The sequence below is a fragment of the Rhinoderma darwinii genome, chromosome 3, assembly GCF_050947455.1.
Source record: "Rhinoderma darwinii isolate aRhiDar2 chromosome 3, aRhiDar2.hap1, whole genome shotgun sequence".
Taxonomy (NCBI): Eukaryota; Metazoa; Chordata; class Amphibia; order Anura; family Rhinodermatidae; genus Rhinoderma; species Rhinoderma darwinii.
In genome coordinates this window covers 254,986,470-255,006,921 of record NC_134689.1, presented here as the reverse complement: position 1 = coordinate 255,006,921, position 20,452 = coordinate 254,986,470, and the positions used below count along the sequence as shown (strand labels likewise).

At 42.1% G+C, this 20,452-nt stretch overlaps 1 protein-coding gene across 1 annotated transcript; it reads left to right on the top strand.

The window, feature by feature from the left end:
• The first annotated feature begins 425 nt into the window (after positions 1 to 425).
• Positions 426 to 19,916, top strand: ANXA2 (annexin A2). The gene is made up of 13 exons (XM_075857789.1): positions 426 to 535; positions 8,796 to 8,854; positions 9,317 to 9,419; positions 11,332 to 11,426; positions 12,127 to 12,240; positions 13,553 to 13,643; positions 14,857 to 14,936; positions 15,870 to 15,929; positions 16,598 to 16,691; positions 16,856 to 16,951; positions 17,569 to 17,627; positions 17,707 to 17,829; positions 19,706 to 19,916. Exons 2-13 carry the CDS (start codon positions 8,807 to 8,809, stop codon positions 19,763 to 19,765), a joined length of 1,023 nt encoding a protein of 340 aa, XP_075713904.1. The 5' UTR covers positions 426 to 535; positions 8,796 to 8,806; the 3' UTR covers positions 19,766 to 19,916.
• Positions 19,917 to 20,452: the final 536 nt, after the last annotated feature.

The following is a 20,452-nucleotide window of genomic DNA, read 5'->3' as shown; positions in this document are numbered from 1 at the left end:
TTAGGTGTGGAATCTGCATCTAAAGCCTAATCAAATCCTGAATGTGTGAACGTAGCCTTGGGGACAGGGACTGATGTTAGTGATACATTCTGTGGTGTACAATATGTTGACGCAATATATACACAAAATGAATATATATAAATATTAGATTGGATATTACTAGCACTCAGTATAGTGAGTGGCCCGGATTCCTGTAAATATTATGTCGTTATATTACGTCTCCATTACATGTCTAGTTCTGTAAGGCTATTCTATACTGTCCATACCGACTCCTCTGGCAGGAGAAGCGGTGGAGGTGCCCGGGCGCGGTGCATAGCGGAGCTGTGCTGGTGCTGTGCTGGTGCTGTGGGTAGTGGGCGGTGTGAGGAGATGTAGGGCGTGTACGAGGGGGGATGTTGTGAGGGGTTGGGGCAAACTTCTACGTGGCCGCCAGATAAATGCCACGCCCGGGTGACACAGAGCGCACTCACTGCTCCTCCATCCCAGTCAGCGGCCGCTCCTGCCTCATCCTTCTTCTCCTGCGGCGCTTCCTCAGGTAATGTACTGCTCCGCTTCTCCTCATACACTGAGCGCAGAATTACCACATACTACAGTGCTCTGCAGGCTGCTTCTCCACATGCTCAGAACATGATGGGAGTAGTAGTCCCACGACACCTGGAGAGCCACACGCAGTGTCCTAGAAGTTCTGCTGTGAAGAGTAATAGATACACAACACTGGCAACTTTACCTGTGGGGACACTACAAGTGCCAGCAAGTCACCACAGTCCGGGATGTGCAGCACTAGAGTAGTCCCATCTGTAGCAGTCACTCTGGATGGGGTATCCCCTGCTCCTGGCTGTGCTGAGTCTCATTGCCTGTTATAGAACTGGGAAATCTGTTCACAATCGAGCTGTAATATAAATATTATGTGGACTAATTGAACTAAATTCGAATTTTTGTCAATTTGCTGTGCTGTAAATGATACAATCTAGTGTTCTCTGTTACCAGCCATGTCAGGCTGGGGTGGGGGAGGCTGACAGCAGTGATCCTCAATGTCTGCCCCATAGTCACTTCTTTATCTATAGACTTGGGAAACTCCAGAATTCTTTCCATACATGAGTGTGAATTATATTTTCAGCTGTTATAAACGGGATTTATATACAATTGTTGCTTTAGTGACCCTTTAAAAATCTGCTCATGGCAGATGGGAGCCCCGATCCTGCGTGCTGTACGTGGGCCACTATGGATGGTTGTCATGTTCTCGAAATCGGGTAATACGTCTATTTGGGATGTTAAAGATCATTAAATATGAATGGGAAAAGAGAAAACCACTTTATGCACTGGGGGTGGGCGGGTGAATCAGCTAATGCTTCCAGTAATAGGGATGGATGGTCATTATCGGACCCCCCACCCCGGTTTTGTTTGTTCATTCATTCATTTGATCTTTTATTCCTGTGGTTATTCGACCGCTACAATATATTTGACATGAAATAACGCACTTGCTGCTGATGTTTGTTGTAATGGTTTTCACTCCTGTACTTTGTACATTGCTCAGCTCTATATAATGACACATTGATATCACTAGAGACATGTTATCAGGTTCCACATTGTCCCTCCAGTTAGAGGAGTAATAATCTGCAGTAGGCATCAGATCACTGGTGGTGGTACTTGTTCCATGATGATGACGCGGTTTGTGGCCTGGGTTTTAGGTGCCAGGGAGGGCGTCAACACGCCACTCTTCCTTGGATACAGTATTTTGATATAGGGTTGCAAGCTGAATCTTTGCCCCGCGTCAAGGAAATCCTAGCTATGACATATTAAATGTCCAGCAAGAGCATGGGACAGAACTGTTTACCTAACCAGAAACATTTCACTCTTATCTGTGTCTTTATCGGTTCGTCTACTGTGTATGATCTTTGAAGTAGGTTCCTGTTCCTTCATTCTTTCTCTTGTTACCATTGGATGGGTCCAACATTGTGACCTACATTTCAGATCATGTAGACATTGGAGGGGATTTATCAATAAAAGTATGGCAGAGCTCTGTTAGGGTATGTTCACACGCAGTGTTTTCAAGCGGATTTCAGGGCGTGAACTCCTCGAAATACGCCTTGAAAAACACTAGTGAAACACCAACAAACAGCTTACCATTGAAATCAATGGGAAAACCAGCATTTAGCCCAGACGGGACGTTTTTTTTACACAGCTGTTTAAAATAACGGCGCGTAAAAAGAAGGAACATGTCACTTGAGCCATTTTTGGAACAGTCTTTCATTGGGTGAATTGAAAAAAAGCCACACAAAAAAAACTTTTTCTGCTTCAAAAACAGCTGAAAATCAGGGGCTGTTTTCCCTTGAAAACCGCTCTGTATCTTTCAGCCATTTTTAATTGTGCGTGTGAACATACCCTTATACTTACATTGAAAGAGAAGGTGTTCTGCACGAGCACCATATCCCCGAAGCCACTTTTCCCAACACATATGGCAATTTTTGTTTGCTTTGAAAGGTTTTCCTTACATTTTTATAAGCCAATATTGGTACAAAGCCAGTACAACCCGGTATGGTTCTATGGTATGTATCCAGCATGGAAAACAGAACATGCTGCACTATTTCTCCCATTGTCTAGGATTGTATAAATGTGCCCCATTGTCTCTAAATCCATATGTAGGCGTCAGATAATGCAAACCTAGGAGAAGAGTCCTTGTAGAGTTCTGCAATCTGTAAAGTCTCATGTCTATGGGAAATAACATTCAGCTCCAGCTCTCCAGTCGCTATTGCTGAATGCTAGTCCTGTTAAGCTAGAAGTGTATGTATATTCTCTATTTCTACAGATCTATAGAGTTTAGGTTTTCTGATCCTTTCTTAGTACTCTATAGCTAGCAGCTTTTGCCAGGCCTTGCAGAAAGAGAGAAGGCGCTGTGGATAGGTGTGGCAGAGTGATTTATGATTTGGGTGGAGTAAAAACTGGCACAGAGCCTGATACAGGCGCTGACTTCTCTTCAGTGGGAGGATTTAACCAAAAGCCAAAACTCTGCATTACTGAGGCTGTGGGACCCTCCTATATGTTCTGCTGGTGAGGGAAGCTGCGCACAGACTGCAGTGTCATGACACTTTAACATCTTATATGTACTAGATCATGGCCCAGAGTAGTTTTATCAGCGTATTCGAGCTGAAGCTACATAAGGCTTCGTTCACATCTGCCTCAGGGCTCCGTTGCTTTCCATCAGAACGGAGCCCAGACTGACACAACCGGAAACCGTAGGTTGATTCAATGGTGACGGATCCGGTGCCCATGGTTTCCGTTTGTCTCTGTTGTGCAAGAGTTCTGTGGTTTTGATGGAATGAATAGTGTAGTCGACTACGGTACCCTTGCACAACGGAGACAAACGGAAACCATTGGCACCGGATCCGTCACCATTGGAATCAATAGTGGTGGAAACGGAAACCTATGGTTTGTGTCAGTCAGGGCTCCGTTCCGACAGAACGTCGGAACGGAGCCCTGACGCAGATGTGAACATAGCCTTAGAAAGAAAAAAAAAAAAAAACTATTCTCAAAAAAAGAAAAAAAGGCATGCTCACACGTTTAGGATTCTGCCAGGATTTAGACACAGATCCTGAGTGAATTCTCTCCAATTCTGCCAGCAATGTACTTTATACCCCATTCACACGCTCAGGAAATTATCCACACGGAATAATAAACGCACTGTGGATTTTAAAATCTGAAGCATGTTCATTATTGCCGCGGATTCCCCACTGGAAAGTCATTCATTATTCGTGTCCAGATCCTATGGACAATCTCTGAAATCACACCAAATTTCCACAGTTTGGAGTGATTTCGAAAAAGCATTTTTGCAGTTATCGCGCCACTAAACTGGGATTTCACGAACCTTGTGAATATATCCTAAGGCTGGTTTCCCATAGAAAAAAACACTTGACTATTTGTTGTGGGTTTTACATCCCCATTGAAATCAATGGGGAAAAACCTGCAACAGAAAAGCTACAAAAATGCAGCATAAATTAACATGCATCAGTAATCTCATTGAAGAACGTTACTGTCAGGCCAGCCTAAAATGGCTGATAACAGAGAGCAATAGATTGTATTCGACTCCTTGGCAGATGATGACTTTAGGTGTTTTTTCTTGTTCATAAAACGTCATTTTAAGAACAGTAGATGGAAAAGTCTGCTCTTGAACTGCGTAATGGGGCTGCATATTATATCACTGGAAGATGTTCAGCTCCTGAGTGTAAGGTAAATAAAGTGCTGCCGTCACATCTGTGCAGTTTTAGGGTATGTGCACACACACTAATTACGTCCGTAATTGACGGACGTATTTCGGCCGCAAGTCCCGGACCGAACACAGTGCTTTGAGCCGGGCTCCTAGCATCATACTTATGTACGATGCTAGGAGTCCCTGCCTCGCTGCAGGACAACTGTACCGTACTGTAATCATGTTTTCAGTACGGGACAGTAGTTCCATGGAGAGGCAGGGACTCCTAGCATCGTACATAACTATGATGCTAGGAGCCCGGCTCCCTGCACGGAGTTCGGTCCGGTACTTGCGGCCGAAATACGTCCGTCAATTACGGACGTAAATAGTGTGTGTGCACATACCCTTAGAATGAAGAACATATTTGTTCAGCCTGGATGTAGTAGAACAGACTATAGTGAGAACTCCAGACCACACCTGAGGTAAAACTCTGCGTGTGGCAAATTGGAGCTAGCTGTGTAATGCTCACAAACAATAACCCTGTCAGTAAGATGCCTGAACACCGCATAATTCACACACTATAGCGTGAATTGTTTTCTTGGCTTCCATTTTGAATTATTAAGGTGTGCGGATTCATACCATGTCATGATAAAGGCGACATATTGCTAAGGATAAGGCCACACGGAGCGGCCCTGACACGGTTGCAACGCGGCCAACAACCATGCCGGCACCATGTAGAAGCAGCTGACAAATACCTCGTTAAGAGGTATTCCGGTTACATGCGCACTGCCGCTCCATTCATTCTCTATGGGAGCGCCGGAGATAGTCGAGTGCAGTGTTCGGCTTTTTCCGGCGCTGCCATAGAGAATGAATAGGGGGTAAGTTGTTGTAATTTACAAAATTGTGCGGCCATAAAAGGTGTATTAATTCATGGCCGCATGATTTTGCAGATAAAGGGACGGTGTACCCGCGTTACCATGCGCCCACTAACAGGCTGTTTGACAGCCGCACCGAACATGGTGCCGGCGTGGTTGTTAGCCGCATTGCGATTGTGTCAGGGCCGCTCTGTGTGGCCTTACCCTAAGTGAAGCTGTACGTTACTGCAGAGATCTAGTCACTGGATCCAGGTTTTGTTTTCTCAGCGGAGGGGTGGGGTGCTATTGCCAGGGGCTTGTATTGTTCCTGCCTCACAGTTCGATGCTAATGAATGAATCTTCTTGTGCAAAAAACATCTGAGACCGTCCACAAGACTCTTATGTAGTTTGTTGGAACGTGGCCATGACATCCATGTGTGGGAGGAAAAGAGGAGCAGGTTTATCAATAATGTTTCACAATGTAGCACCATACATATATCTGTAGTAATAAAGCGTAGCATGCTATGTGGTAGATTCCGCTATCCTAGACTGGTATATGGCAGGGATAAGTATGACGCCAGGTCCGACCAGTCGTTCATGGTGTCCTTCACTTATAAATAACATCATCCTTTTTGGAAACCATTCAAAATTTAAGAAATGTCTCCGCTGCCTGATTCCAGTTTTTACATCTTTGATCGATTGACCATCTTCGCAAGTTATGACTCATGTTTTGCTCCTAACCGAATTACCAGGCTCCTTTCTTTCAGGGCGTGTTCAGATGTGTTGAGGATAGTGTACAGAACAATGGTCATACATGGGGTTTTATAAAACCCCATTCACACATGACAGAAAAATTCTGCATGGATTTTCGGGCATGCTGTAGATTAGTTGCAGAATTTAGCCACAGATTTGGCTGCCTTTGCAATGCTGCAAACCCTGCATGTAACGCATGTCTGAACGTGGCTTTATATTAGATTGAGTAAGGCAGTCATTTGTTAAAGGGAATCTGTCGGCAGGTTTAAGGCCTCAAATCTGTTCACAGAGCGATTTAGGTAAACATACCTTTTTGTCTCAGTCGTGCAAGTTGCATGATCGAGATAACTATTAATTGCCCCGGCGCCGAGATCCCAAGTGCCATTAAGGTGGGCACTTGATGTGCAAGAACTCCTGCACTGCACGGTGCCAACCTTGCCACTCCACAGTGATGGCTCCACCGGTCTCCTGAATGAGCTGCCAGCAGTTTTGAGGCCTCGAAGCTGCTGACAGATTCCCTATGCATAGATTCATAGTTTCCTATAAGGTAAAGATTATTTCTTGTGTCACATACTTCAACTGGTGACTATTAATCACACACGAAACAAAGGGAAATTAGGCAATGTAAGGCTGGAATCACATGCCATTTCTACAGTTTTTGCTGCAGTTATTTTTAGCCAAACACAGGGCTGGATACAAAAGATAGGAGTCTTTCCGTTATACTTTTCCCTTTTTTTGGATCCACTTCTGTGTTTGACTTAAATGTTGGTGGGATTCCTGTCATTGGCTAGATTCATGTATTGCGTATTTGTTGAAGATTTTTGAGCCAAAGCCAGAAGTGGTTTCAAAAGGAAAGAGAAATTTAAAGGAAAAACGTATACTTCTCTTTCCTCCTGGATTCACTTATGGCTTTAGTTAAAAAAAAAACAAAAAAAAAACCTGCATCAAAATCAGCGAAAATTACGCTATGTGTGAATCCAGTCTAAGGCCCAATGCACACGAACGTGCACACACGAGTGCATTGAGTTTAATGAACCCTGACCACAAATGCGGCCTGTAAAATTACCTCCTATTTTTTTTTTTTTTTTTTGTGGTCTGGGCAATGCAGTGGAAATCATGGTCATATGCATTGGCCCATAGGATGTAATGTGCCCTATACAATCTGCAGTTGCAGCTACGCAATTGCGGATAGTATGCGGATGCAAATCAGTCAGTACATGCGGCCTCAGGCCTTATTCACACGAACGTGTCTGTTTTGCATGCGCAAAAAACGCTGTGTTTTGCGCTCGCAAATGTTCAGTGTGGCATCAGTATATGGTGCGTGGCTGCGTGATTTTCGCGCAGCCGGCATCATTATGACACTGTTTTTATGTTTACAAACAGAAAAGCACGAGGTGCTTTTCTGTTTTCATTCATTTATTTTACTACTGTAGCGCGCATCACACGCGGCACCCAGAAGTGCTTCCGTGTGCCGAGCGCGATTTGCACGCACCCATTGATTTCAATGGGTGCGTGCTGCGCGAAACACGGGCAAGTATAGGACATGTGAGTTTTACGCAGCGCACATACGCTGCGTGAAAATCACTGACCGTCTGAACGGCCCCATTCACTAATATAGGTCCGTGCGGCGCACGTGATTTCCATGCGCATAGCACGGACGTAAAACACGTTCGTGTGAATAAGGCCTAAGGTTGTGTTCATAATTGTGCTATTTTGCTGCGAATATTTTTTTAAGCCAAAACCAGGAACAGTACCTAGACTGTGGCGTCTCGTTCGGCCCTCGCACACCTTCGTAGCGGATGCTCACCATACACTCATTTGCACGTGGTGCTCCACAGTTTCCCACGTCAGTTATTCCCAATGGTGCCATTGTCCACTCACGATACACTTTCACCACAGCAGCACGAGACCAGTTCACAAACTGCGCTGTTGGAGAAATTCTACCACCCTTGGCCTGAAAGCCAGTAATCATCCCTTTTTGCAACTCTGATAAATGGCCCCTTTTACCCATGGCAACAACGAGTGATATGTGTTCAGCCAGCCTATCGCACACCTTATATACCCACCAAGCCAGCCCACGACACATCACTTCATTCATGGGCTACACGCTGCCAATGTCGAAAGTATGAGGTGGCCATAATAATGTCACTCGTGTATAAAATAAGGCCTTATAGGTCTGCTCTCCTGGATCCAATTCTGGTTTTGGCTTAAGAAGTGCATGCAAAATCTGTAGTAAATCAGCAACTGTGTGAATTTACCCTTAGAGTGAAGCTTAACCTTTTTGATTTTAATTGTTTCTAAGGTTAGCAAATGTAAAAACGTGTCTTTTTACTAACTTTCTGATGATTTGCAGGAAACAAGATTTTTGTTTTAATTTTTACTTTGCGGAATATAAACCGTACAATAGCAAAAAATTGAACAAATTTATTTGACAATAATATTTTTTTATTTGCTGACTACCAAGCCTGTATTGGGGTATCTTCACACGTGCTATTTTCAGAAATTTTTTGGACCGTAAACGTCCCGAAAAACGGCTGAAAAATCGGAAGCAAACATCTGCCCATTGATTTCAATGGGAAATACGGCGTTCTGTTCTGACGGGGCGTTATTTTACGCCTCATTTTCAAATAATGGCGAGTTAAAAGACGCCCCGTAAAAAGAAGTGCATGTCACTTCTTGAGCCATTTTTGGAGCCGTTTTTCATTGACTCAATAGAAAAACAGCTCAAAAAACGCCACGAAAACGCTAGTTGCTGAAAATCAGGAGCTGTTTTCCCTTGAAAACAGCTCCGTATTTTCAGACGTGTTTTGTTAAGCGTGTGAACATAGCCTTAATCAAACATGGAGCTTTATTTTTAGCTAACAACGAAAGATTATTTCTATACGTGCACTTTACAGCTGAATGATTTTCAGATGTAGCGGAGATCAGGTTACTTATTTAATGTTCGGTCATGGTATGTGATTTTATTGTTTCCTTTATTAACTCTTTACTTGTCTTTGTTTCAGAGTTTATAGCGATGGCTTGTATCCATGAAATTCTAGGCAAGCTGAAATTGGAAGGAAATGTAAGTAAAAGGATTAGCTGATATGTGGAATTAGATCAAATATTGTTCATTTACTTTAATAAAAACTCTAACTTTATTTGTAAAATGTTTTTTTAATAAACTTTATAGCGAGTGACAATCTTATTTTATTTTTATCATTATTATTAATAATGTTATTTTATAAACCTATATACTTACATGTGTTTTTATGTACTATAAGTATGAGGCCTTGTTCACAACTGCATTTGGCTGTCCGCTGCTCCGTCATGTTGCACAACCGACACCACTTGACTATAATGGGTTCCGTCGGGATGTCCATGGTTTTACTGGAAACTATAGCGCAGAAAGCTATTGCTTCCAGCATACTCGGCCGGATCTGTGATGGGGGGCCTTTAACGCAGATGTGAATGAGGCCTTATAGTCTATTAATAATATTTGCACTTCTTCTATTTCTGATTCCAATCCTCACTTTATTCATTACAGCAATCCAGCTCCAGTCAGCCAACTTGTGGTACTGTGAGACCTTCCACAAACTTTGATGCGGAGAAAGATGCAGCAGCCCTCGAAACTGCCATTAAGACAAAAGGTTGGTGGCTGCACCCTTTAACTTTCTAACGCTTGCCGTGGCTAGAAAAAATTCTGCGCCCACATGTTAGCTGGGAGTCCATGGAGAAATAAAGCACTAGCTACAAACATTGCTTTTTAGGTGCCGCTTTTTGGTTTTTGAGTCTGTGCCATTTTAGGGAAAAGGAAAGCAAGCCTGGCTTTGGCGTTTTTCTCCAGCATTTAGTGGCGTTTGTCTCCCATAAACTTCTCTGTGCTCGGACCCCCACCAATCCAAACTTCTGACATGTCACTATGACATGTCAGAAGTTTGTCAAACGTTTAGCTACACTTTAAGTTGTTGTTTTCACGGTGTACATGAATTTTGATCGGGATATAACTGGTGCAAAGAATAGGATAACCTAATGAGTATTGCTAGTATTTTAGAATAGTCACACTCCTCAGGATGTGATCTCCCTAAAGATTGTAAGCTCTAAGGCTTCGTTCACATCTGCGTTGGGACTCTGTTCATGGGTTACCGTTGTGCAAGCGTTCCGTCGTTTTGACAGATTCAATACCACGTCAACTGCGCTATCCATTCCGTCAAAACGACGGCACCTTACACAACGGTGACAAACGGAAACCATTTGCACCGGATCCGTCACCATTGAAATCAATGGTGATGCAAACTGAAACCTATGGTTTTGGATTCTGTTTTATGGGTTCCCCTGACGGAAAACTCTTGACGGAACCCATGAACTGAGTCCCGACGCATGTGTGAACGAAGCCTTTTCAGACCGGGTCCTTTCTCCTTTTATCTCATTGTTTCTTTTGTTTTTCATTATTTCACATTTTCTTTGTTTATTACCTCTTGGTTATCAAGTGCTGCAGTGTATTTTGCCACTTATAGTCCGTGAAAAGCTGCCATTTTTCACGGCCGATTTGACACCCGGTCATGTGAATACAGCCTTACAATTGTAAAAGCCCCAAGGGAGCCATTCCCAAACCAATTGTCTGTCTTATTTATTACGCCCAAACCTCGTCCCCGTGCCAGGAATAACCTGAGCGAATCTAAACAAGCTTCAGGAATGGAGGAAGCAGGACAGATTTCCTCTTGGCTGTGCTTTTTTTACTTTTTACAATTTTTTTTTTTTCATAATGGAACATTCCTGAATAAGAGGTGTGTACGGGTTATGGGCTGTGAAATACTTTTCTTTGCTCCTCTCCTTCCAGCTTACATTGCGGACTCCATTGTCCTTGTCTGGTTTTCATGACTCCACTGTTATAGAATTAGAAGCAGTTCCCGTATCTGCTGCGATCAATAATCCTTCAGATAATTGTGTTTATTTGCTTTGTACAAGGCCATGTGAGTGTCTGCAGGGTGCACTGACTATGCATAATTCAGATACAAGTTTTCTGGGTAAAAATAAAATGCATTATTCTACAACGTATGAGGTGTGTGGGCTGACCTATTACTCTCAATCCCAGGCCTTGCAATAGAGCCAGTAATGTCTATTCTATTTCCAGATGCGGTAATGGCTAGTACTAATCAATTGTGTTCCCTAGAATTGTACTCGCATGTAGCTAAAATGATTAAAGGAACAACCTGAAGGCAGTAACATGTTCCTGTATGTTTCGTTTAAAAGCAAAGGGTTAAGTAGGTAATGGTGCAGCAAGTATGTGTGAACGTACCCTTATTACCTAGTTACCATAGTCTAGGTTGGGTTCAGAATTTAAGACCAGAAATAGGACAATCCTGTAACTTACATAAGCAGGGGAATGTTTAGGAAGACGTTTTGCACCAATGTTTTATTTTTAGGTTTGGTGGAATTTTTGGAGACGGTGAGAGGTGATATGAGTAGTTGTCCGTGTTAAATATTGTGCTTCTTCTTTTTTTTCCCTACAAATAAGAAATTGGATATAATCTCGTTCCTAAAACATTGCATGTGTTTCAGGTGTCGATGAACTAACAATCATCAACATTTTAACAAACCGCAGCAATGACCAAAGGCAGGACATCGCATTCGCCTATCAGAGGAGAACCAAGAAGGTAATTGTTAGAAGAATGTTTTATTGTAAGATCTGACATTTGTGGCCGGATCTGAGGAAAATAAACCTTTTGTCTTTATCTTCTTTCACTTTGATTTCAGTGAAGGATCTTTTCTGTTTTTAGAGAAGAATCTTCAGAAACCGGTGTATCCGGATCTTGCACGTGACGCTATGAGACAGCTCCGTGCATGCCGTGTTTATCCAGTCATAGCTTGGGGGGAGCTGTTAGTAGCAGATCCATTATTCAGACTAGCTGGCTCAGGTTATCCATGTTTTAAGTAGGGTTTTTAGGCCACTTAATAGATAAATAGCAGTTTGGTTTCATTTATTTGATGTATTTATATCTTTAACAATAAATACAAATTCAAGTTTGTATGAAAATAACTTCAAACTGTTTAAATGCATAAAGCCAAAGGGTCGACTACGCTATTGCTTCCGGCAAAACGTCGGGTCCGGTGCACAACAGACACAAACGGAAACCATGGGCACCGGATCCGTCACCGTTGAAATCAATGGTGATGGAATCAGAAACCTCTAGTGTCAGTTTGTGTCTGCTCAGGGTCCCGTTCTGGCGGAAACCTCAGACGGAATGTCAAAATGGGATCCCAACACAGATGTGAACGAAGCCCAACTTGTTCATCTACTTTTGCAGAGCTTTTTTTTATTCTATCGTCTTTTTTTTCCTGTTATCTAATCTGTAGGATCTCCCATCAGCATTGAAAGGGGCACTTTCTGGTCATCTTGAGTCTTTGTTACTAGGACTGGTGAAGACACGACCTCAGTATGATGCTACAGAACTGAAATCCGCCATGAAGGTAATGGACCTATTAGACCGGCAGATTTTTTTTTTTTCATGAACGAGTGATGATTTAGAGAGTCGTTTGCGTTCAAAAGACGATCTATTACACGTGACGATAATTGATAAAGATTTTCGCAGTTTAGTTGTTACTGTGTTCGTTGCTTGTTCGCCCTCATCTCTGAACTGCGAACGTCTGGAAGATTTCTGATTAGATGGGGGGATGTGGCGGCGACGGACAATAATAATCTTTCGCTCTGGTAGATGTGGCCGATCCACAGAGACCCAGCGATTTATCGTTTGTCGTTCAAATGTTGCACGCTATTTCACGTGACTATTATCTCTTGCATTCGAACAATTATTTAAAAAAATGTGTACGATAATCACTACATCTAATAGGGTCTTAAGTCATATAAAAGTTATTACAGTTATTTCCTCCTCCCAATAGTACCAAAATATTTGTGTACTATTGTGTTTTGAGACTGATTAGAACAAGTCACAATAATGGGGATACTTCTTTATTATCCATTATTTATATATTGCCACACTGCAGTGATGTACAGAGAAGACCTTGCATTTGACAATTGGTCCTTGTCCCCAGTAACACTATGTCATTTCCCTATGTCATGTACATGGGACAATATCATTGACAGCCAGTTAACCTGCAGCATGCATTTGGAGTGTGCAAGAACAGGGAGAAAATTCAGATAATGCAAATGCGCAGTGGTCAGATTCCGAGGTCAACCCCATAGTCTCGCTGCTGCCTCTCTACCTTCATGAAGCAGCTGACCAAATAGATTGCTGTATATGTGAATTGGATATGTTCTGTCTTTAGCACTGTTCATTGTTTCCCAGCATTCTAGTGAGGAACTGGTTTGGTGGGATGAAAGAATTTACAATACAATATTGCCTTTTTCTCATACCCTCATTGCAATTGTAATTTTCTTCATTTTGGATAGCGATAGGAGCCATGGAAATAATTTTGGTTAACGCCTTCTCCATATCTTGTACTGACGAGGTCCAACAAGTAAACTGCTATATGCAAGCTGGAATAAATGGCTCCGACATTTCTGGTGCTATCTGGGCTTTACAATAGACCAGCAGGTCTACATACATAGTTCACCACGAGGGATATATTTACATATCTTCACCCATTCTTACATAAGGAATAAATGATGTACTCCTGCATTCCAGAAAAGGGACGATTGTTTTATAAAGAAGTCATTTAATGATTAAACAACGACTACTACAATGTGGAAATTGCATGCTAAGCCTGATATGTGCTTGCATGTGCTTATGCATTTGGCTAAAATGCCTCCTACTCATTGCAGGGCCTTGGTACAGATGAAGATACGGTTATTGAAATTATTTGCTCTCGGGATAATCCAGAACTACAGGCAATCCAAGCCGCATACAGAGAATGTGAGTACTAATGGAATCACCGGAAAATCTGTATATAGCTTTCCTTAGCCAGACGATACCTAAGTATTCCACACCTTACCCTAGTCGTATTCTGTGTATTACATCTCTCTCAACAGTTCTCTTACATACAAACCTCCTCAAAAGTTGGGTTATTGCAGCCCCCTAGTGGTAATATGGTGTAAGCACGCACTGCTTGCGCTTCTGTATGTATTCAATACGTAGTGTTTGACATGTTATAGTGTAAATACTAGCAGACAGACACTTTCTGCTCTATAAATTCAAAAGGAGAACCTCTCTAATGTTCTTTGTCATACCTGTCATTGTGATCTCGATGGGTCAAACTGAAGTCGTGAACTTTTCAAAATTCATAAGCTTGAAATGGTATACAGGTGTGTGTGTATAATATTTTTAATATATAATCAATAAGTTAATAAAATGAATTATTCAGAAGCTTCCATAAAGAGCATGTGTCTTTGCATGTTTGAGGGTATAACATCCGTGGACCCTCACCACACATTTTAGGTTGGCTTGCTATTGTGCTCGATATGATCGATATTGAGGATTCATTAAAACTGCTTACACATGCTTTCCAGCAGATTATTGTTATCATTACATGCTAAATCGATTAAAAGTAATGTCCTCCATCTTAGGCTACCTTCACACGAGCGTGACAGATTTACGCTCATAAATCTGGTCCGTGTGCGTTGCGTTATTGCATCTGTGCTTTGCGTGTTTTTCATGCACTCGCAAAGCACTTTCTTTCTTTTTCTTTCTTTAAATGGAATTGATGTGGAAATCACGCACAGCACAAGAATGTGCATCCGTGTGACCTCGACGGCGCGTAGGTGTGTGAAAACGCACCAATATAGGACGTGCAGTGAGTTTACACAGCAGACTCTCGCTTCTTGAAAACTCCTGCATCTGTGAACGGCCCCATTGAAATCAGTGGGTCCTTGTGCTGCGCGTGATTTCCATGCACAGCCCACGGACCAGATTCACGTTAGTGTGACTGGGCCCTTTCAATGTCATGTCCATGGCCGCCTTTAGAGATGTCCATCTTTGTGTCATCTGTGCATACTAGAGCCCATGAGAATATATGGTGAATACGGTTCTAGGTTGAAAGGTATTAACAGTGAGAGTACATATTAGATGGCTTGTATCCACTGCTTCTTAGGATCATCTTACTAAGGAAATGACCTTGTTTCTTCTTCAGTATTCAAGACAGAATTAGAAAAGGACATTGTGTCCGACACGTCAGGAGACTTCAGAAAGTTAATGGTCGCTCTTGCTAAGGTAAGTCATGTAAAAGTAAACCTGACATTTACTTTCCCAAAAAAAAAGCAAAAACTATTGACCAGTAATGGATTATGTAACCGCATGACAAAATGCCATATCTGATGCAGTCTTGTAGATTATATTGCTGAGTATATTAAAAGTGATAAAATAAAAGACTAGAATGGGATCTAAAACGGACTTCAGCTGGATTTGCTCTTTGAGCTGTTAATTTTTTTTAGTGGCAAAAACCAATACAAGTGATAGTAAATATAATCTGTGAGCCATTTCCTACAATTGTACTGCCCCGCAGGTTCCAGATAGGAATTTGTCATTTGACCGAACTTCATAATGTTTTATATCAGACTGCAGCTAAACCCATTACATTATCCTAACTCAGATGTTATCCTGATTCACAAACCGTGCAGAGTTAAGCAATTCATTTAGCTCTGCTACATCTGTCCAGGATTTCCTTCTAAAAACTGATGTTTAATTCAGAAAAGAACATTATATCATAAAATGGTTTCATGAAGATTATATTTCATCAATACAACTGGTGTTTTTTTTTACATTAGACTACATAATACAGGATTTTTTTTTTTCCCATACATTGTGCACTTTTCTGGTAGCTGCTGCTTTAGGGCTTGTCCACACGTAAGAGGGTTTTTTGCAGCAATTCTTCAGAAACTAGCAGAAATTCCGCTGCGGAAAAACCATACCTTTTACTGCAGAGAACGGTGCTGATTTGCTGTGTTTTTATCCATGTTGGGAGATGGTGATATCTCCTGAAAAAACGCAGCAATTCAGTCCATTTTCCACAGCAGGAATTGATATGCTGCGGTATGAAAAATAGGCACCGCAGGGCAATTTCTGGTCAGAAATTTTAAGCAGCGCGTGGACGAGCCTTTACTGTTTCTCTGATTTCATTTAACCTTTTATTTTTTACGGCTGCAGGGAAAAAGACAAGAGGAGTCTTCCGTAGTAGACTATGAAAAGATTGACCAGGACGCCAGGGTAAGTAGATGTATGCCAATACATGTCTGTTTTCTTTATGCTCTTTTTCAACAAGCTGAATACAGTCTACATACACTTTGCAAAAATCGTCATAGAGATAAAACTACTAAGGCTGGATTCACATGAGCATGTTCGGTCCGTAAAGGACGGAACGTATTTCGGCCGCAAGTCCCGGACCGAACACAGTGCAGGGAGCCGGGCTCCTAGCATCATAGTTATGTACGATGCTAGGAGTCCCTGCCTCTCCGTGGAACTACTGTCCTGTACTGAAAAGATGATTACAGTACGGGACAGTTGTCCTGCAGAGAGGCAGGGACTCCTAGCGTCGTACATAACTATGATTCTAGGAGCCCGGCTCCCTGCACGGTGTTCAGTCCGGGACTTGCGGCCGAAATACGTTCCGTCCTTTATGGACGTAACATGCTCGTGTGAACCCAGCCTAAGACCTGCTTGTTTGAGGGCCATCTACCTTGTTAAAATCCTACATTACCACTGTCTATAAATTTCTACCTACAATTACACATATTTTACATTATAACCTGAAGATTTTAGCTATTATTTATTAAGCTCTTTATTGTGTAATTTACTTGTAACTTTTAAAATCTAAAGAAAGCCCAAAAACAACAGTGTAATTAATGGAGACTAATACTATACTCCATGTACCATAGGATCTATACGAGGCTGGAGTAAAGAGGAAGGGAACCGATGTTAGCAAATGGATTACAATCATGACCGAAAGAAGCATCCCGCACCTACAGAAAGGTATGAGGTGCTTATGTAACTTCTGTTTCTGACGGTAATATGGGGCCCTACAATAGCCCAATCTTGGGAATACTTTTAACGCATTTGTGAAACTGTCTGTAAAATGAGGGCTAGTACAAGGCCAGATGTTCAGGCTCCTCACTGCATTGTATTCCATGTTTCAGTGTTTGAAAGGTACAAGAGCTACAGTCCATATGATATGCAGGAGAGCATCAAGAAAGAAGTGAAGGGCGACCTAGAGAATGCTTTCCTGAATCTGGGTGAGTGTTTTTCATGGGTTACGCTATAAGCATCTGCATAGAAAGCATGTGGCTTGTGCTATACGTTTATTCTAGACACAGAACGTCCATTACCTGTAGCTTGCAACGTCTGTATTGTGCATAACAGGAGCATGACCACATAATACTCCTTCACCATAACATATATTGCGGAGGCTTCACAAATCTAGTTTCAATTCTATAGTAAATACATTTCCATTAACGCACATACATTAAACCAGTTATTTCATATGGACATCAGAGAGGGGTCCCTCGCTCAGGAGCCTCCTCTATATGAGCAGAGAGCCCTTCCGACAGACTCGAGCTGTCGTTGTATTACATGGACAGCCTGGCTGCAGGGGAAATGCTGGCCGCGGCTTCCCATGGAATAGTAAGCAGTTTTACGGAGGTATCGGGAGCGGGACCCGGAGCAATCAGTTGATCGTCCTGGTGGCCACATTTTGTAAGGGGTTGTCTCTGATTAGACCGCTTCTTTTTCTACTTACTTGAGTATTGTGATTGTCCTCACCCTTTCCTGACATGTCAATGTGTAGCTGTGTATAAACATATTGCTTTAAGCAGCACAATCTAATGTATTCCTTGGTTTGTTACTATTCCAGTGCAATGTATTCAGAACAAGCCACTGTATTTTGCTGACCGGTTGTACGAGTCTATGAAGGTAATATTTTAATTTTAAAGTAAATATTAAACTTAAGTTTCCAATATTTGCAACTAACGGTTTGTATTATTCATATCAGGGCAAAGGAACAAAGGATAAAGTGTTGATCCGAAATATGGTTTCCCGGAGTGAAGTGGACATGCTGAAAATCAGAGCAGAGTTCAAAAAGAAATATGGCAAATCTTTGTCTTTCTTCATTGGTGTAAGTCATCCACAGAGGTGGTCTTCACTTTTGTGTTTTTATGGAATCTCCATACTTTTCATTCATTCATGGGAACCGCAAAATAAAGAACGGTGTATTCTTATGGATAGTATTCATACCATGGTTGAGTTTCTCTACGCTGCTGATACTGTGTAACTATCAAAGTTGTATTGTTGTGGGCAAAGGATATATACAGTATCCGATTCCTCTTTGAGAAGAGGCTGAACACGTATAAACAGCTATGTGTACTCTTAAGGGGCATCTGAGGCTACGAGTGTAAGATTTATGGCTATTCGCCACACATACAGTTCCTGTGTCAGAACAACATGGGACCTGTATCTAACACTATAAGGTAAGGCGAGGGATGGCAAAAATAGGATGGGGTGCAGTGACTGGCCGACATCAGAGTATGAAGCATTCCGACTTCCCTTGATCAGAAACGTATTGAAATTGGGTGCCGAGAGGGGCTTCTTATAGTGTACGGTAGGGATGCACGGTGCATCGAAACTTCGATACTGTTTCGATACTGTGCATCCCTAAACGGTTCGATACCGCTATTTCCTGTATTTCGATACTGAGCTGCGCAGCCGCACAGCTCAGTATAGTAACACATGAATGTATGGGAGCGCTGTGTAATTCAGCCACAGCCCCGCTCCTGAGTCATGATAAGTTTGCGGGGTCAGGATGATGCGATGCAGCCGGCGCTGCACTAATGATTGCCGGCACTGAAGACAGAACATGACGGGCGCACTCCAAAACACCTCCATGTTCTGTCTCCAGTGCCTGAACTGCCGCTCATTAGTGCAGCGCCGGCCGCATCTCCTCATGCTGACCGCGCACGCACTTCCTGTCAGGAGCGGGGCAATGGCTGTATTACACAGCCGCAGCCCTGCTCTATAACGGCGGAGATCAGAGAAACCTCTCATCTCCGCCGTTATTCCCCTGAATGCTGCGATCACAGCTGACTGCAGCATTCAGGAGAAAATGAGCAGGGGGGATGCCCCTGGATTGCGTCACAGGGAATTCCTGTGACGCGATCGAGGGCCATACCATATATGGGCAGAAAGCCCAGGGTCTATTGACGGACCCCAGGGCTGTCTTACCATATTTCATGTTGTTAGGACATACCCAAGTATGTCCTAACAACTGCCTGTGTGCTATCCGTCCACAGGTTAATGTACTGGGATATATCTGATATATGTCAGTACATTCAAGTTTAAAAATAAAGTAAAAACAAAGTATTGTTCAATTTAAAATAAAATACACATTCACCTTTTTTACAATAAATATTAAAATAAGTCTCAATACATAAAATACACACATTCAGTAATGGCGCGCACAACAATTTTTTTGCATCATTTATGATGTGTACGCTGTAAAAAAATGAAATAAACACGGCTTTCATTCACTTATTAATGTGAGGCGCGAGGTGCGATGATGAATTTAACCTCCATGTTCCTCACATTAATAGTAATTAACCCCATCATGTACCTCGCACATTAACCCATTATGACTGAGAAACATGATGGGATTAATTACTATTAATGTGAGGCGCGTTCAAAATTCATCACACGTCGCGCCTCACATCAGAAAACGAAAGAATTATTTTTTTTATTACTGTTGGCAAAGTATCGAAATTGGTATTGAAATCGCAATACTAAACGAAGTATCGGTATCGAAGTCCAAATTCTGGTATCGTGACATCCCTAGTGTACAGAGGGATTTATGATTAATGTTTGAGTAATCAACCAATTTCTGTGTACAGTCCCGCATGTAATTCTCATTTTGTGGTGCGATTGTCTTTTAAACCTTTAAGAATATTCTACAAAATAGTTTTCTGAAATTCAATTTCACTTTTTTATTTTTAATGTTTCAGCAAGACACAAAAGGAGACTATCAGCGTGCCCTGCTAAACCTATGTGGTGGTGATGACTGAGCTGCAAATCCTCCCTTCTGCCTTCCTGCTTGTCCTGACTCCAACGTCTGCACAGAGTTTCCAACAGCCTGTAATCTCCGAGTCGCCGCCTGTTCCTTTCCATTGTAATAACCAATACAATTTCTGCCGCATAAATATGTTTTTTTCTGTACTTTGTCTCTAGTGTTTTTTATCTTCCTAGTCCTGGTGCTTACAGGTGTATTAGAAGGAAGCCATTTTTATATTTGCAAAACTGTGTTCTTTTTACGTGAATCTGGGCTACATGCCCATAGGCTTAGGCCTTGTTCACATCGGCGTCGGGTTCCATTCATCCACTCCGTCAGAGGAACCGATGACTGGAAAGCCAAACTGAAACCATAGTTTCCGTTTGCATTATCATTGATTTCAATGTTAATGCTTCTGTTTCAATTCGTTTCCATTCTGTAAGTTTTTTTTCTACGGAAACAATATTGTTTTTGCGAGACAAATGGTAACCCTCTGTAACGGAAACCAAAAGCAACGGAAGCATTACCATTGAAATCAATGGTAATGCAAACGGAAGCTATGGTATCCATTTGGCTTTCCGTTCTTTGGTTCCTCTGACGGAGTGGATGAACAGGAACCCAACGCTGATGTGAATGAGGCCTTTAGAAGTCATTGGGTAAATAGGAAATTATCCTAAAAAAATGGCTTAAATTCAAATGGACT